Raw genomic sequence first — 15,289 nt, 5'->3', positions numbered from 1 at the left:
TGATTTATATACGTTTCGTAGTATACCCCAGATGCAATTAATGCTCATGTAGCTTAGCAATTAATTTACTATTGCTTTACTGATACTTTTGCCCTGACTCTGACATGCTCTTGATAGAGACTAGACAGATGAGGTCCTCGAAATATTGGTGTAATTTTGATGACACAGCAGTGTCAAAATGTACACTGTAATGCTCTGGTTCTGAGTGGTGAGTGACAGTTGTGGGGAAGCTTCGGGTGATGCAAGGCAGAAAGACTAGAGCTTTCTGCGTGTGCACGTTCACATTCAACTCGACGCCACCAACCTACCCTCTGTTGAGCAGGATTCGTTCCTAGCACACACTGTGCCTGGACCAATTCCGCCAATATCTGTTGCATTACTGTTGTCGCACATCTGAGGGAAGAAAAACAAACATCATGGCAGATTCCGACGGCGAGTTTGTCGACGACAACATGTCGGACGACCACATGGACCACACGATCGAAGACGACGACGACGACGACGACCGATCTTCACGCCCAGGCGGTGCCTCGACGGGCGGGCGACCGAAGCGCCGGAAAAAGGACGGCGGCGGCGGCGGCGGCGGTAGCAGCAGCCGCAAGAAGAAGAAGAAGACGGCGGCGCAGGCGTGGGAGCAGTCGAAACGGACATGGGAGACGGACCTGCCCGAGGAGGGCGAAGACGGGACGCTGGACCTGACGACGCTCGAGGCGGAGAAGCGGCGGCGGCTGCAGCGCGACACGACGCCGCTGCAGCGCGGCATCATCCGGCACCTGGTGTTGGTGCTCGACATGTCGTTTGCCATGGCGGACAAGGACATGCTGCCCACGCGGCACCGCCTGGCGCTGCGCTACGCCGCCGCCTTTGTCCGCGAGTTTTTCGAGCAGAACCCCATCTCCCAGCTCGCCGTCGTCGGCATGCGCGACGGCGTCGCCGTCCGCGTCAGCGACCTCGGTGGCAACCCGGCCGAGCACCTCGAGCGCCTAAAGGCCCTCGAGGGCCAGGATCCGCAGGGGAACCCGAGCCTGCAGAACGCGCTGGAAATGTGCCGCGGTGCGCTCTTGTAAGGCCATTATACCGTCCCTCTGTGCTTCTTTCTTTCTTTTTCAAATGTCATGTGCAATCTATAGCGTGAGGAAGCTAACAAAGAGACGCCGTTACTTGGCGACACACTACAGCCATGCCCCCTCCCACGGCACGAGAGAAGTCCTCATCATCTACGGCGCCCTTTTATCGAGCGATCCCGGCGACATCCACGAAACCATGACGAGCCTCGTCGCTGACCGGATCCGCGTGTCCGTCGTGGGCCTGTCGGCGCACCTGTCCGTGTGCGCGGAGCTGTGCGCGCGCACCAACGCGGGCGACGAGGGCCACTACGCCGTCGCCACGGACGAGGTGCACTTCCGGGAGCTGTTCCTGGCGGCCACGACGCCGCCCGTCACGCGCACCGCCGAGCAGAGCACCGCCAGCCTGCTCATGATGGGCTTCCCGTCGCGCGTCCTCGCGCCGGGCGGCGCCGCCAGCTTCTGCGCCTGCCACAACAAGCCCTGCCGCGAGGGGTTCCTCTGCACCCGCTGCGGCACCCGCGTCTGCCGCCTGCCGGCCGAGTGCCCGTCGTGCGCCCTCACGCTCATCCTCTCGACGCACCTCGCCCGCTCGTACCACCACCTCTTTCCGCTGCGCAACTGGGTCGCGGTGCCGTGGGGGCCCGAGGCCGCCCGGTCCGCGGCGTGCTTTGCCTGCCAGTGCCCGTTTCCGGCGCCGGCGTCGGCGTCAGGAGGAGCCAATGGAGATGCGTCCGACGGCGCTGCTGGCGCAAAGGAGGACGAGGGGGGAAACCGGCTGGCGGCAAAAGGTGTCAGTGAGAGTGGGCGGTACGCGTGCGAGGTCTGCAGGAATCATTTTTGCATCGACTGCGACGTGTACGCGCACGAGATCATTCACAACTGTCCGGGCTGCCAGAGCATTGCGCAGCCGCCCCCGCCACCGCCGCAAGAGAGTGTTGCTTACACGAACGGGCATGGTCTGAGCAACGGGCACACCAACGGTGCCATGGCGATTGATGCGTAAAAATAGCTGCCACGGCTTCGTGATTCGGGGTATCCTGCTATCAAAGGGCAAAGATGAGAGTATACGGCATATCAAAAGCGGGGGGGGGGCGTTGAAGAGGAGCATTCGAACACGGTATTTTCAAACAAGATCATGGCCAAGCGAGGCCAATTCTACGTTTTTTTTTCGCGCCTCGAGCTACAGGTTATTTTGGGCTTGCACAATAATTACAGCATAGGATAGGCGTATTGCACGGTGTGTATAGTACGATCGAGTTCAACTCGGCATTAGGAGTTTATTCTAGTTTTTTTTCTTCAACTTTTATTTGATTCAATTTTTTTTTAGATTATCATTTCTTTGTTTATTCTGCCAAAGCAAAAAGAGAATTGACAACAAAGTCATATAGCCCATGAAATCAGAGCGGTAAGAGAGAAGAATAGAAATAAAATAAAATAAAACCCCAAACTAGCCATGTACCATGCAAATGCCATCAAAAAGTTTATATCATGAGATAAAGCGTGCTAACAATCAGAGAACTTGCGCCTTTTGTTTGGCATCAAGGGAATTTTCATAAAACAAAACACAGTCAGGGACAAGGTTGCGGCGCAACAAACAGCCCAATACGCATTCGGGATCAATCATTGCGAGCGAGAGGGCGCAAAAGATGGAAAATCGGTGTCACACCGACGTGGCGGCAGCGGCAGCTGCAGCAGCAGCAGTCTGGCATCCGCCTACAAATTGCCGCGCTCGGCCTGCTCGCGCTCAATGGCCTCAAAGAGACTCTTGAAGTTGCCGGCGCCGAAGCCCTCAAAGTCGTTGCGCTGGATAATCTCGATGAAGACGGTGGGGCGGTCCATGAGGGGCTTGGTGAAGAGCTGGAGGAGGTAGCCGCCCTCGTCGTAGTCGATGAGGATGTTGAGGCGCTGGATGGTGTCGAGGTCCTCGACGAGCTCCCAGTTGCGCTTCTCCGTCTTGAGGCGGTGGCGCATGGTGTCGTAGTAGGTCTGGGGCACGTTGATGAACTCGACGCCGCGGGCGCGCAGGGCGGTGACGGAGGCGATGATGTCGCGGGTGAGCAGGGCGATGTGCTGGACGCCGGCGCCCGAGTTGAAGACGACGTACTCCTCAATCTGCGACTTCTTCTTGCCGGGGGCGGGCTCGTTGATGGGCATCTTGACGACGTTGTTGGGCGAGGCCATGACGATGGAGGACAGGGCCGAGAACTCGGTGCTGATCTGGTTGTCGTCGACGGACCAGAAGCGGTGGAAGGAGAGGGCGGCCTCGTAGAAGCGGCAGGCGGCGTTCATCTCGTCCCAGTCCTGGTTGCCGACGCAGTGGTCGATGCGGGCGAGCGGCACGGGGGGCAGGGAGACGGCGCTCGTCGAGGGCTTGCCCGGGCGGAAGCCGGGCATGAAGGTGCCGGCGTAGCCGCTGCGGTTGATGAGCGTGTGCGTGGTGTCGCCGTAGGTGCGGATGACGGCCGTGGTGACCTCGCCGGCGTCGTCGGCGACGGTGCGGGGCGGCTGCACGGAGACGGCGCCGCCGCGGCCGACGGCCGCCTCGTACACGGCGGCGACGTCGTCCACCTCAAAGGCCACGTCCTTGACGGCGTCGCCGTGGCGCTCCATGTGCGCGTAGACGTCGGCGAGCAGCGCGCGCTCCTCGGCGGAGATGGCCTCGTCGGCGGGCAGGTGCGCCGCCGAGCGCAGCGGCGACGTGAAGACGAAGCGCACGTCATTGTTGGACACGACGTACGACGCAAAGTAGCGCGAGCCCGTCTCCAGCCCGCGGTACGCCTCCACCCGGAACCCGAACAGCGTCGTGTAGTACGACGCCGCCTGCTTGGCGTTGCCCACCCACCAGGTGACGTGGTCGTACCCGGAGAAGTTGCCGACCGGCGCGGCCGCGTCGGCGGGACGCTCGAGCGTGGCGATGGCCGAGGGAGCCATTGTGAGAGTAGTCAAAGAAAGGGAGTGTTTATTGCGTGAGCGATGTGTGTGTGTGTGTGTGTGCGTGGCGTGCAATTGAGATGAGTGAAGGGGGAACAAGGGTTGGTCCTGATGATTTTGGTATGAAAAGTTGGCAATGTAATTCGTTGGTTATGAGATGGGATACGAAAAAGCAGATGCCAATCAAGTTCTGCCAGAGAGAGATGGGGGATTCAGAGACAGATCTGCAAGGGCTGTACAGGATTTAAGAATACAAGAGTGAAGAGTAAGAGGGAGGGAGGGGATCAAACATGTTTATAAAAGGTTCCCTGCACTCCTCCCCCCCTCTCTTCTCTCTCCGGAAGTCATGGAAAGGTATGGCCGGGTCGGCTTAAGTGTGTGTGTGTCAGGCTATTTTCCAGAAATCTCATTCGTCTCTAACCCGCCGACATGTTTCCCCAGAGCTTTTCCGCATTCCCTCCCGGCGGCAAATAAAAAAACAAGGCCCAAGCTAGGACGGGAGCGGCGGTCGCCAGATGCCTACTTTTTGGGCGAGGGCAAAGCAAAAGATGTGGGCTGCGCAGGTGACGGTGTCGACGGGTGTGGCCTCCCCCCCCCCCGTCCCGTGAAAGCCGCGCCGGAAATGCCCCGCGCTCCGGGCGACTTGAGCCGCAGCTTTCGGCGTTCCGCACTGGTGGGTGCTCATGTGACGGCTCTCGACGGACCATGGCCAAGCTGAGAAGCATGATGAGAAAAAGTGATGGACCGTTTTCTTTTTTCCTTTTCAAGCGGAGAAGGGTAATTTTCATTTTTCTATTTTTTTTCTCTGTGGCCCTTTCGAGGGTTCTTTGTTTCCCATTATTCTATTTTGCCCCTTTTGAGTACTCCAAGACAAATCCCCCCCCCCTGGTTACAATAACGGCTGTGAATTTGCCAGGCCGGTCGTTGGTGGGGAAACCACATGCGTATTGAAATTGACAATGTCTCATAATTTTCAAGTGCCAAGCTACTTGATCATTTCAAGAACGCTTTTTTTCTTCCAAAAATGGAATTTAAATACGAGTGCGCTGATGCTTGCCTTGTCCTGACCAACATCGAAAAACCGCTACCCATTTCGTAAAGCCGTCGATTGCCCCATCCCCAATCTCCATCAAAGCCTGGGGGCAAAAAAAAAAAAAGGACTGCGGAATTCGAGCGCGCCCAGTATAAACCGGCGCTAGTAGTTTGCTCGTTGTTTTGTTGGCAGAGGAAGAGCAAAAAAAAGGCTGCTCCATCCAAAGCCGCGCCTTGCCGTCCCCGGGTGGCGGCTCGCTGGGGTCTCCACACTTGCTTCTTTGGATTCAACAGCCTGGTAATTAGTGAAGCTTGTTAACTGGCACTGGCACTACTTACTGAGTCACGAAAATGTTTCAGTAGCACGTTAATCCGGGGTAATAATCGCTAGAGCCAGACTCGGCCATGTGCCTCGATCGACAGAAAATGTCCACGACTTGATAAGGAGAGAGACGCGGTTGCGGCACCGGCGGAAGCTGTGAGCAGTCTCTACGGACCAAGACGGACAAAGTCGACATCAATGCCGTTGAGAATCGAAAATTGACCTTGGGACTGTGTCATGACCTGTATTTTGCGGCCTCTATTGTACCCAAGAAATAAATGTCTGCGACTTCTCGGCGCCACACCTTCACGCGTCGCGCGTGTACTTGATCGGCTTGTTTCATTGCTTGGCAGCCTGTCACACAAATATGGTGTACATCAAAAATGGGCAAGCCCACGCAATGCAGAGAGCTCTTTGGCGGGAACCCTTCCCGTACTATCAAAGCTATCAAAGCTTTTTCATTCAGACCTTGTCCGAACATGCAGGTGTGTCAACACAGACTGCGGTTGACCTCTTACTACGCCAGGAGAAAGAATACATAACGGGCAATGTAAGCAAGTACTCCGAGACCCGACGTAGATCCTATCCAAACATCGTCACGCTGCCTCTTACTTGATCAAGTAATAAGCCCTGTTCGAATCATCCCGGCTCCAGCGCCACAGCCATGTCCCTCTCAAACGTAGCGTAGCAGAGGCGATTTCCTCGAGACAAAAAAATTTCCACAGATATCTTGAGAAATTCTTGAGGCATATTACACAGTCTGAGATTTCGGGCTCTGGGTTGCGGTGGTGATTGCAGTCATTGAACCAAAAATGGCAAGTTGGATGACGGTTTACATGGTGTGGAGAGTATGCCGCAGTTAGCCGCACCGATAGATTCCTTACAACACGCAACGCAATCACTAGAAATATACATTAAGAGGCCATTGTGTGAAGTGGAAAGCTCAGTAGATTCTTGATTGACATGAGGGATATTTTGGATGTTGATTTGGGTCTGCAACCATATAGAAAGCCAGCAAACGGAAAGGCGGAAATGGAGTTTCCTCAAGGTCGGTCCATGGGCTGCATGCCGAGAGCCCCGCGCCATGACGGAAGTGGTGGGGTGCCGGAGCGGTTCAAAGTCATCTGTAGAGTCGATTACAAAACCTCTGAACCTAATACATATAAACGCATCTGCACGCCCAATCTCATATTGGCTGCGAAAAAACTGTCCCCTCCCCTTCCCACCAAAATCAAGCGGGAATAAAATCTTGGACATCTCGACGCAACACCTCCTCCCCGTTCACTAGCTCCGCGGCATACACAAACAGCGCCCGCTCCGCCGTCCGTCATGGCTGCCCACGTCGACCTCTCCCAGCGGGACATGAACGTCCTCGAAAAGATGCGCGACCCCGACTACAACCCGGCCGCCAGCCTCGTCCTCGACGAGCGGCTGCCGCGCGACCCGCACGTCACCGACCCGGACGTCTACGAGCAGGTGTCGTCGCGCGAGCGGGCCATTGTCGCGTCCCTGCAGGCGCTCGAGGCGGACCTCGCGCAGGCGCAGGACCTCGACGCCGACGCGCGGGCCGAGGCGGGCTACCGGGCCGCCGTGGCCGAGCTCGACGCCCTCGTCGAGGCGCACCCCGACTACGCCAGCGCCCGCAACAACCGCGCGCAGGCCACGCGCCGCCTCTACGGCGACCTGATGCTGCTGCGCGTCACCGCCAGCGCGTCCGCCGCCCTGATGCCGCTGGTGCCCGGCCCGCCCGCCGAGGAGAGGCGCCGCGCCGCCGCGCGCGCCCTCGACGACCTCGAGACGTCGATTGCGCTGCTCACGCCCGAGGCCCTCGCCAGCCCCATGGCCCCGACGGCCGCCCGCACCCTCTCCAGCGCCCTGACCCAGCGCGGCGCCATCTACCTCCAGACGGGCAAGCTGCTGGCCGACCGCGGCCTCGACGTCGACGCCCGCCGCCGCGAGAGCGCCTGGTCGGCCCACCGCTTCCAGGAGGCCGCCTCGCACGACCTCGCCCTGGGCGGCCGCTACGGCAACGAAATCGCAAAGAACCTCGCCGTCAGCGTCAACCCGACCGCCAAGCTGTGCGGTCAGATTGTGCGCGAGGCTATGCGCAAGGAGTACGGACCCGGCTTCATGGGTCCGGAGCCCGAAGAGTAGATACCTTGAGTCGCGATCGCAACCTAGCGGATCTCTGTCCCAGCTCAAAACTTTTTTTTCTGTGTGCATATTTGTTTATTGGCCTGTATTTTGTTGCTTCCTTTTCTTTATTTTTTCCGTCAGAGAATAATGGACCTTCATTTGGGGGGTATCAGTTTGTTATTATTATACAGGTAGCTACTAGCATTGACAGGACATCATAATGGCGTTTAGGGGTACGGTGTAAGGCCCCCTTCTTTTCATGAGGCCGATGCCGATTTGAGACCGATTCGTCTACATAGCAAACAAGTTAGCGTATATAAAATATGAGAGACGAATGAGTTACGCGTACCGGAGTCCTGTTTGAATTGTTTGACTAGTGGCGTTGCCTTTGGCCTCTTCCTCACGGTTGATGCGCAGGCCTGCTGCAGAGAGTCCGATGACAACCGCAAAGATGGGGTCGGCAACCCTTGAAATGATGTATGTCGGAGCAGGCATCGTGAAGTTTTGGCAGCTGCCGAATTCTCAACGAGATTTATCTAGATGGGGTGCCCTCAGGAGTTGGACACAGATAGACGGATAACGACTGATGACTAAGGAACCGTTTTCATTCCCAATTCGAGCATCACGTGCTACCCTCATGACCGCCCGTCGTCGCACACACTTGGTGGTTGAGAATTCCCACGTGACCGGGCACGCTCGCTTGAGGGAAACAGCCCACAAACCCCAAAAAAATTTACCCAGCCCAAATTAACCGTATCACGGCTTTTGTGTCCCAAACGTGTGTCCTCGAAAAACCTCTATTCCCACACACATCACATACACACACCCCCCGACAAAATGAAGTTCCTCAAGGTCGGCCGTGTCGCCATCATCACCCGAGGCCGCTATGCCGGCAAGAAGGTACGACTATTTGATTTATTGGGAGACATCTTGTTTCGTCGTTGAGCTGGGTTCGCCATCGGCAAGACAGATAGAGGTCGTCGCCGAGAGAGAGAGAGAAAAGGCTCGAGGTTATCCAGAAAATCGTTCAACAGGGTTCAAGGAAAGAGAGAATACTGCCCCGATCATGCGCATACGAATTGGTCCTCAACAACTGTCCCCTTCCCATCGGATTTATACGCCTGCTTGTCGAATCAGCTGGCGCCTTGCGGAGCCGACTTGGTGGTAAAGCCGTGGGGTCTCTTTGATGCTCCGACATTGACGAGGACGACGCGATGCTCTAAATTCGACGGCAAAGATGTTTCTATACAGTTTTATGTCGAATTTGGGCAGACGGCGCACGATCGGGGTACATGTTGTCGGTTGGATCGATTGGCGAATATCACGGCCGCATTCTCTCTGGAATTGGACCTTTGAACATTTCCAGGGCCCTGGGCATATGATGACTGGACTCTTCTCTACTACGCGGAACCCACGACGCACAAACACAGAATCTCCCTCCATAGCATCCTGAACTTGTTGACATGCTAACCATCGTCCTCTACAGGTCGTCATCATCCAGCCCGTCGACAACGGCAACAAGCCCCACCCCTTCGGCCACGCCGTCGTCGCCGGCATCGAGCGCTACCCCTCCAAGATCACCCGCCGCATGTCCAAGGCCCGTCAGGAGAAGCGCTCCAAGGTCAAGCCCTTCATCAAGGTCATCAACTACAACCACCTGATGCCCACCCGCTACACCCTCGAGCTCGAGGGCCTCAAGGGCTCCGTCACCGCCGACACCTTCAAGGAGGTCTCCCACCGCGAGGACGCCAAGAAGACTGTCAAGAAGGCTCTCGAGGAGCGTTACACCAGTGGCAAGAACCGTTGGTTCTTCACCCCCTTGAGTATGTGTGCTTCTCTTCTCTTCTTCGCTTCTCCTTTTCTTTGGGCCTCGCTTCGCTCGACGTGAGGCTCAATGGAAGAAAAGAAGTGGAGGAAATGAATGTTATTTTTTTTTCCTTTGGGCTCGATTGCTAACCACTTTTCGACAGGATTCTAAATCAATCGTTTTCTCCATTATGGTACATGGGAGTTGGCGGGGATGTTTAAAAAAAGAGCATTCAAATGGCACTTGAGGAACCCAGAGGGTTTATTTATTTTTTTTCTTTTATAAATGGGCTTCATGTGAACGAAGAAAAACAAAGAAAAAAGATTCATCCAACTACAACAACACACAAAAAATTTAACACGACAACCGGAAAAAAACTCTTTGACGTCCCCTTGTTCGCCCTACCCGCTGCTATGTGATGTACTCTCTACCCTTTTTCTTTATTGTGCGTGTGTGGAGGGAGAATGAGAAGACAAAGTGGGAAATAAGACGAGAGAAAATTCGGGTTGGTGTTTTTGGTTCCTTTTCTTAGCAATCAAGGTTCGTTACGATGCTAGCATGAATAGACAAAGCAAAAAGACAATGACATCGTCAACGTGCATGGTCGTGACAAGCTGGGGGGGGGGGGGGGGGGGCCCACTCGGGCTCACCCAGCACCCAGGGCCTCATGTCTCTACAGAGCATGGATTGTGTTGGACGGAGCCTCGCCGTTCGGCACACCATACATCGTCATTCAGAGCCCAAGAAGAACAGTTGCAAAAATGCCTTTGCAGACGCAATCGACTCAAAATACCAAAACAAGTTCTATATTCATATATTGTCAAACGCCGTCTTGAGTACATGTAGGCTAGACTTTTTTCCCCGAGTTCCTAACGTGTTTTTAATTTCTTGCTTGTCTGGGTCCTTGCCGTTCCTCGTCTTCATGGTGCATCATGGCAAGCTATTCTTGCGTCCTGCGCCCAGCTTGCATAGTTGTACACGGGCTAGGGTTTCCAGAGCCGTTATTTTTCCTCCGCTGCGCTTAAATTAGCTCGTCCAACATTGGGACTCTATTAATGCAGTGCTGAAACCGCACCGCCGACTCGCTTCAGGACACGATGCTACAATGCCCTGGCCAAAGACAAAGAATAAAAAGAAAAGTGTGATTGCCACTCAGCGATCGCGTAACGTACACAGAAAACAATGGCCCTGCGAGTCTGTATTGCCGCCGATCTAGTTGGCATCGGTCTTGCCCATTTTGTTGGTGACATCGGAGACAATCTTTCCAGGGTTGTAATCGTATGAGGGGCCAAAGCCAGTAAATAAGAGAGCGATGGTAAAGAAAATCATGGCGAAGATGCTGAGCTTGCGCAAAATGGGTTTACGAGCACCAAACTCGGCCCAGTGGCGAGAAGCTTCACCAGCGTAGCCCTTGATCTGATCGTAGCCAAGCTTGTAGTAGACCATGCCACCAAGAGCAATTGAGTAGCCAAAGAACTGCAGGGCAGAGACGGGAGTACCCCAAATCATCATGGAGGCGACGACGAGCATGATGTCCTTGAGTACACCGCAGAGGGTCAGGACGACAGCGGACGTCTTGCCAATCTAAATAGATTTTGTTAGCGCGAAAAGAGGGCGACTGGGGGTTTGGCGGTGCGTTTTAAGCACCACATCAAACACACAATGGAAGACTTACAAGGAAAACAACGGAAACGTTGAGCATGAATGCGCAGAGACCGTTGAGGAAAAAGGTAAAAAGACCGACATGGTACACTTCAGCCATGCTAACCTTGGGGACCTCCCAGAAAAGGGCCACGAGGCCGTTCATGGCAGCGCAGACGGGCGCAAAGTAGTAGAGGGAGACGAGAGGGTCCATCTTGAAGTCTGCAGAGCTTAATAGGCGCTGGACCATGGTCAGGCGAAGAGCTTCGAACAGAATACCAGCCATCTGGAAGAGGAAGCCGACGAGAACAAAGTCGATTTCACCAAACGAAGCGATGATGACACCGACGACAATGGCGGAAACGTTGAGAAACTGCTTGATGTTGGGCTGAGAAACACCCAGACACCATCCAGCGAGAAGGACGGCGACGGGAGTGGTGGCCTTGAGCATCTGGATAAAGGCAACAGAGAGATAGAGGTAGGTCAGGTTGCCGCAGATCAAGCTCAGACTGAAGAAGAGGCCAATGGGGACGACGGCGCGAAGGTAGACGCGGCCGGTCATCTTGACGTTCTTGCGACCATCGAGGACCGTGGTCCAGCGAGCGAGGGCTTGGGTGACGACGGTGGCAAAGACCAGGTGGTAGGTGGTGAGGATGACGGGGTAGCCTGTGCGAAGGTCAGTCTCAGGAACGAAGTGTTGCCAACGGGGATAGCGATCGAAGAGGAGGCACGTACGGAACTTGAGGGTATCTAGAATCCATTTGTTGAAAAGAATGACTGAGGATGAGAAGCCAATCCAGACGCTAGGCACGAAATATTAGACAAGCTACTCGCAAGTATTGTCGTGGCCAAACAGCGGGCAAAGAGCACGTACATGACATATAGAGCAGGGTGAATGCCAGCGCTGGCAGGCTGAGGCTTCTCCGCGGCAGGGTTGACAGTAGGAAGAACGGGGGAAGCGTTGCGAGGCGCATCGTCAGAGACGCGCACCTTGTCTTCGGTAGACATGCTGAGCTTGTGGTATAGGGACGAGGTATAGAGGAGAATGCGTATGACGGTCAAGCTGTTGCAGTGGTGGTCGCTTTTGTCGTAACGGCGTGAGAATGGGTATCGCGAGGGTGCGTTGGTGGCGGTGGGCGCAGCCGCGAACGGCAGTGGACTGGACGAGAATGGATGGATGAATGCAACGCGATAGGATCAGTAGTGAGCGATCTTGGGGGGGGAAGGAATTAAAAGAATAGACGAGGCAGAATATGAAGCATTCCCAGAGAAAAGGAATACGGAGAGAAGGAATGAAGAAGAAAAGAAGGAGCTGCAAATGTTGGATACGAAGGGCTTGGCTGGAGAGAAGTCGTGGGGGAAGTGGGTGGGAGGATGGGAGAGAGGTGGTAAAAAAAAAAAAAAAAGTCCATGCTGGCCTCCTGAGAATGATGTACTGGTAGCCTGCCTGGTAGGTGAGGTGAGAGCGGGCGGCGCGCCACACCCGAGTAAAAAGTGCAGAGAGTCGACCAGGAACAGAGGGACAGACAGGGGTCTTTTTTTACAACGGTGCCCAGCAGAACGCGAGAGACAGCTAAGTACCTAGGTACCTACCTACAGTGGGTGTACCTACCTATCAGTAAGTGATAGGTACTTACTAAGGTGCCTGGCAAGCAACTGGCAGCTGAGTACGGAGTAGGTACCTACCTACCTACCTACTGAGTAGTACTGTGCCAGAGGACAGGAAGCTGCAAGTTTATTACGACGAATAAAAGTGAGTTGGGTTAATACTTAGGTACTAGCTCCAGCTAGGTTCAGCTACGTATCCGGTAAAATTTACTTAACGGCCCGCGCAGTGGGATTTTGGTGGATTTTAGCTTGCGATGGGCGTTGAGCCAGCGGTAATCTGTACAGAATACGGAGTACTTACACTGCCACTATTGCCACTGTACCCTGTGCTTGCGTAAGTGCCAAAGTACGGCTACCTTAGTACTTACGAACTACGGTAGGCAAGTAGGTATAAGTACTTACTGTACCAGTAATCGGCAAGCACACAACTGGCAAACAACTTGGCGGCACCAAGTTACACAGTCTGAAAGCAAATGAGTAAATGATGGACGCTAATAAGACGGGTGAAGTATGTGGCGTGCGATAAGGGGAAACCAATTTTCAACTACAATACGCCTTATCACTGCACCATTTGATTGTTATCCCCCCTAAGTATCCTTTCCCCATTTTCGAATATACCTTTTCCGTCTTCTCTTGTGCATCCGACGGCTACTCTAATAAATCCTTGCACTCCTTTCTCTACATAGTACTAAGTAGTAAGTATACATGACAGTTTGTCTGGTGTCCCCTTGTCCCCCTTCCTTCCTTTGAATAAGAACCGACGGGGGGGGGGGGGGGGGGGGGGGTTGTCGCTGGCTGGCGGGTCGAGGCCGGGGACGCGTAAGAGGCGGCGATCGTACGGATACAGTGGGTGGGTTGTGGCGTTGGCTGAATGGCGTCAAGCTGGCGGATCGAAGCAGATGGCACGCACAAATTGACTCGTTGACTACCAGTATGCTGCGTAGACTAAGTAGCGATGCTTTTTTCTTTTTGAAAAAAAAAGTGTTATTTTATATGCCATGCGGCCAGCATTGATTGAAGCGAAACAAGTCGACGCTGTTTTGTGCTCGCGCCTGTTTCCGTTGGACTGAAGATGTGGCAGCCGCTGACCATACAACTGGTAAGTACGGAGTAGAGGAAAGTTACTTGACCAGTATTACTGAGTACATACCTACCTACCTAAATCGAGTACTTAGTACCAACCACCTGTCCTTCAGCATCTCTCTCTCACAGGGGGCAGGGAGGGGTGTGGAGGGGGGGGCCATCCATTCGCCAGCGGGGCACCCACTGAATCAGCTCAAGCACGTTGGTCGTTGATACGCTCCAGTTAAATCTGTAAATAGCATGAGGGAAAAAATCAAAGAAGGGAGGCATGAGGGAATGAAGAAAAACTATGTAGATGGATGGGTTGACTAGTTGCAGAAAAGAATCTCGCCTTACTCACTAGACGCCCATGAATTCGCTTTTCGCGCTATTGATTGGTCTTTTCTCCCTTTAAAATCTCCTTTTCTGAACATATCAGCCATTACTTGCATCATCACTACATACTCAGTAGTTAGGTACAGAGTAACTCCCCTCATCACCTCGGCAAGCAGGCAGGCAGGGTACCGAGTAGGCACTGTAGGGGTACCCAGGCACCAGGCGCCTACTAAGTACTTATTAGTAGGTGTTGACCTTTGTTCGCTTCTTGATAAGGTAAGTAGCGCTGTCGCAAAACAGGTACCTACGGAGTATTACCTAACTACACGTGCCACGCACTCACTGCTCGCCCAGAGTAATAAGCTAGCACCCGTTCCGGCGCTGTGACATCCACCGCCAAGCTGCATGATATTGGACGACTCAAGGGTACGCAGAATGTGGATAGAAATCTGCCAATTGATGCAAATATTGCAGACCTGTTCATAGTACTGATAACTGTATCTCGTACTTGGAACGAGATAAAAAAAGAAGGGAAATGAAAAACGACCCGGTTCCGCCCAAGTAGCCATTAAGTTCAATAGTGGCTGTAGACGGTGCATCTGCCACGAGGCTGACTAGCCGCATCGCCAGCGCAAGGCTATCGTCGGCCAAGGCGGGAATAGCGTCAGAAAAAGGAAAACAAACAAAGAAGGAAACCGAAAGGAGAAGGAAAGAAGCCGAGCAGAACGCTTGGCATCCCGTGCTCGGTTGGTCTCACCTAGCTTGCTTGCTTGCCTAGTAACCTGCAGAGGATTCAAGATCTACTGAGTATGCGCATGCAGCAATGGCCGCGGCACCGATGACTTTCGAGGCGCAAAGCACTGGCAACCGAAAATTGAAACAAACTTTAGTTCCAACTTGACGGACAGCACGCGCTGCGAGAATTGCCACTGCGAATTTACGAAAGGCACTCAGCCGGCGAGGCGTGACGCGCATCTCAACCTCCGACGGTCTCTGATCATGGGCCTCTTTGGTCCCCTTGATCGGCCGTTTTGTGTGTGTCTGTGTGTGTGTGTGTGTGTGTCGTCCCGTCATGTTTCCATGCCGGTTGTCCACCCTGCGAGCATGAGCGCTTCGAGGCCAGCGCCATGCTCTTGCTTGCTTTGGCTTGCAACTTTGCAAAAGCTTGTCAAGCTGGTGTGACGCAGGCGGTGGACGGCGCGGCGATCTCGTTGTTTCAGAATTGTGGCCATGCTCCAATGGCCTACCACATTTGCACATGTTGCACGACAATCAAGCTTCCAACACCTGCAATTTGCTCCCTCACCAACATGTTTGACTCTCTCGTCTCTCTCCAGTAGTTTGGCC

At 54.2% G+C, this 15,289-nt stretch overlaps 6 protein-coding genes across 6 annotated transcripts; 3 read left to right on the top strand and 3 right to left on the bottom strand.

Moving 5' to 3' along the window:
• Positions 1 to 416: 416 nt before the first annotated feature.
• On the top strand, positions 417 to 2,070 carry V2A60_009928 (TFIIH/NER complex subunit SSL1; the record flags this gene model as incomplete). The annotated part of the gene is made up of 2 exons (XM_083261192.1): positions 417 to 1,063; positions 1,179 to 2,070. The coding sequence occupies 2 exons, from the start codon at positions 417 to 419 to the stop codon at positions 2,068 to 2,070; spliced, it is 1,539 nt and encodes a 512-aa protein (XP_083117318.1).
• A 710-nt stretch (positions 2,071 to 2,780) lies between these two features.
• V2A60_009927 (Glyoxalase/Bleomycin resistance protein/Dihydroxybiphenyl dioxygenase) lies at positions 2,781 to 3,998 on the bottom strand (the record flags this gene model as incomplete). Its single annotated transcript, XM_083261191.1, has 1 exon — positions 2,781 to 3,998. The coding sequence occupies one exon, from the start codon at positions 3,996 to 3,998 to the stop codon at positions 2,781 to 2,783; it is 1,218 nt and encodes a 405-aa protein (XP_083117317.1).
• Positions 3,999 to 6,681: 2,683 nt separating this feature from the next.
• V2A60_009926 (uncharacterized protein) lies at positions 6,682 to 7,506 on the top strand (the record flags this gene model as incomplete). Its single annotated transcript, XM_083261190.1, has 1 exon — positions 6,682 to 7,506. One exon carries the CDS (start codon positions 6,682 to 6,684, stop codon positions 7,504 to 7,506), a length of 825 nt encoding a protein of 274 aa, XP_083117316.1.
• A 239-nt stretch (positions 7,507 to 7,745) lies between these two features.
• On the bottom strand, positions 7,746 to 7,983 carry V2A60_009925 (uncharacterized protein; the record flags this gene model as incomplete). Its single annotated transcript, XM_083261189.1, has 2 exons — positions 7,746 to 7,779; positions 7,838 to 7,983. 2 exons carry the CDS (start codon positions 7,981 to 7,983, stop codon positions 7,746 to 7,748), a joined length of 180 nt encoding a protein of 59 aa, XP_083117315.1.
• Positions 7,984 to 8,325: 342 nt separating this feature from the next.
• V2A60_009924 (60S ribosomal protein eL27) lies at positions 8,326 to 9,466 on the top strand (the record flags this gene model as incomplete). The annotated part of the gene is made up of 3 exons (XM_083261188.1): positions 8,326 to 8,388; positions 8,975 to 9,311; positions 9,459 to 9,466. 3 exons carry the CDS (start codon positions 8,326 to 8,328, stop codon positions 9,464 to 9,466), a joined length of 408 nt encoding a protein of 135 aa, XP_083117314.1.
• Positions 9,467 to 10,507: 1,041 nt separating this feature from the next.
• V2A60_009923 (triose-phosphate transporter family-domain-containing protein) lies at positions 10,508 to 11,944 on the bottom strand (the record flags this gene model as incomplete). The annotated part of the gene is made up of 4 exons (XM_083261187.1): positions 10,508 to 10,879; positions 10,971 to 11,602; positions 11,672 to 11,739; positions 11,811 to 11,944. The coding sequence occupies 4 exons, from the start codon at positions 11,942 to 11,944 to the stop codon at positions 10,508 to 10,510; spliced, it is 1,206 nt and encodes a 401-aa protein (XP_083117313.1).
• Between the last annotated feature and the right edge of the window lie 3,345 nt (positions 11,945 to 15,289).

The sequence above is a fragment of the Cordyceps javanica genome, chromosome 7 (assembly GCF_051103115.1).
Source record: "Cordyceps javanica chromosome 7, complete sequence".
Classification (NCBI taxonomy): Eukaryota; Fungi; Ascomycota; class Sordariomycetes; order Hypocreales; family Cordycipitaceae; genus Cordyceps; species Cordyceps javanica.
This window is presented reverse-complemented; position numbering and strand designations above follow the sequence as displayed.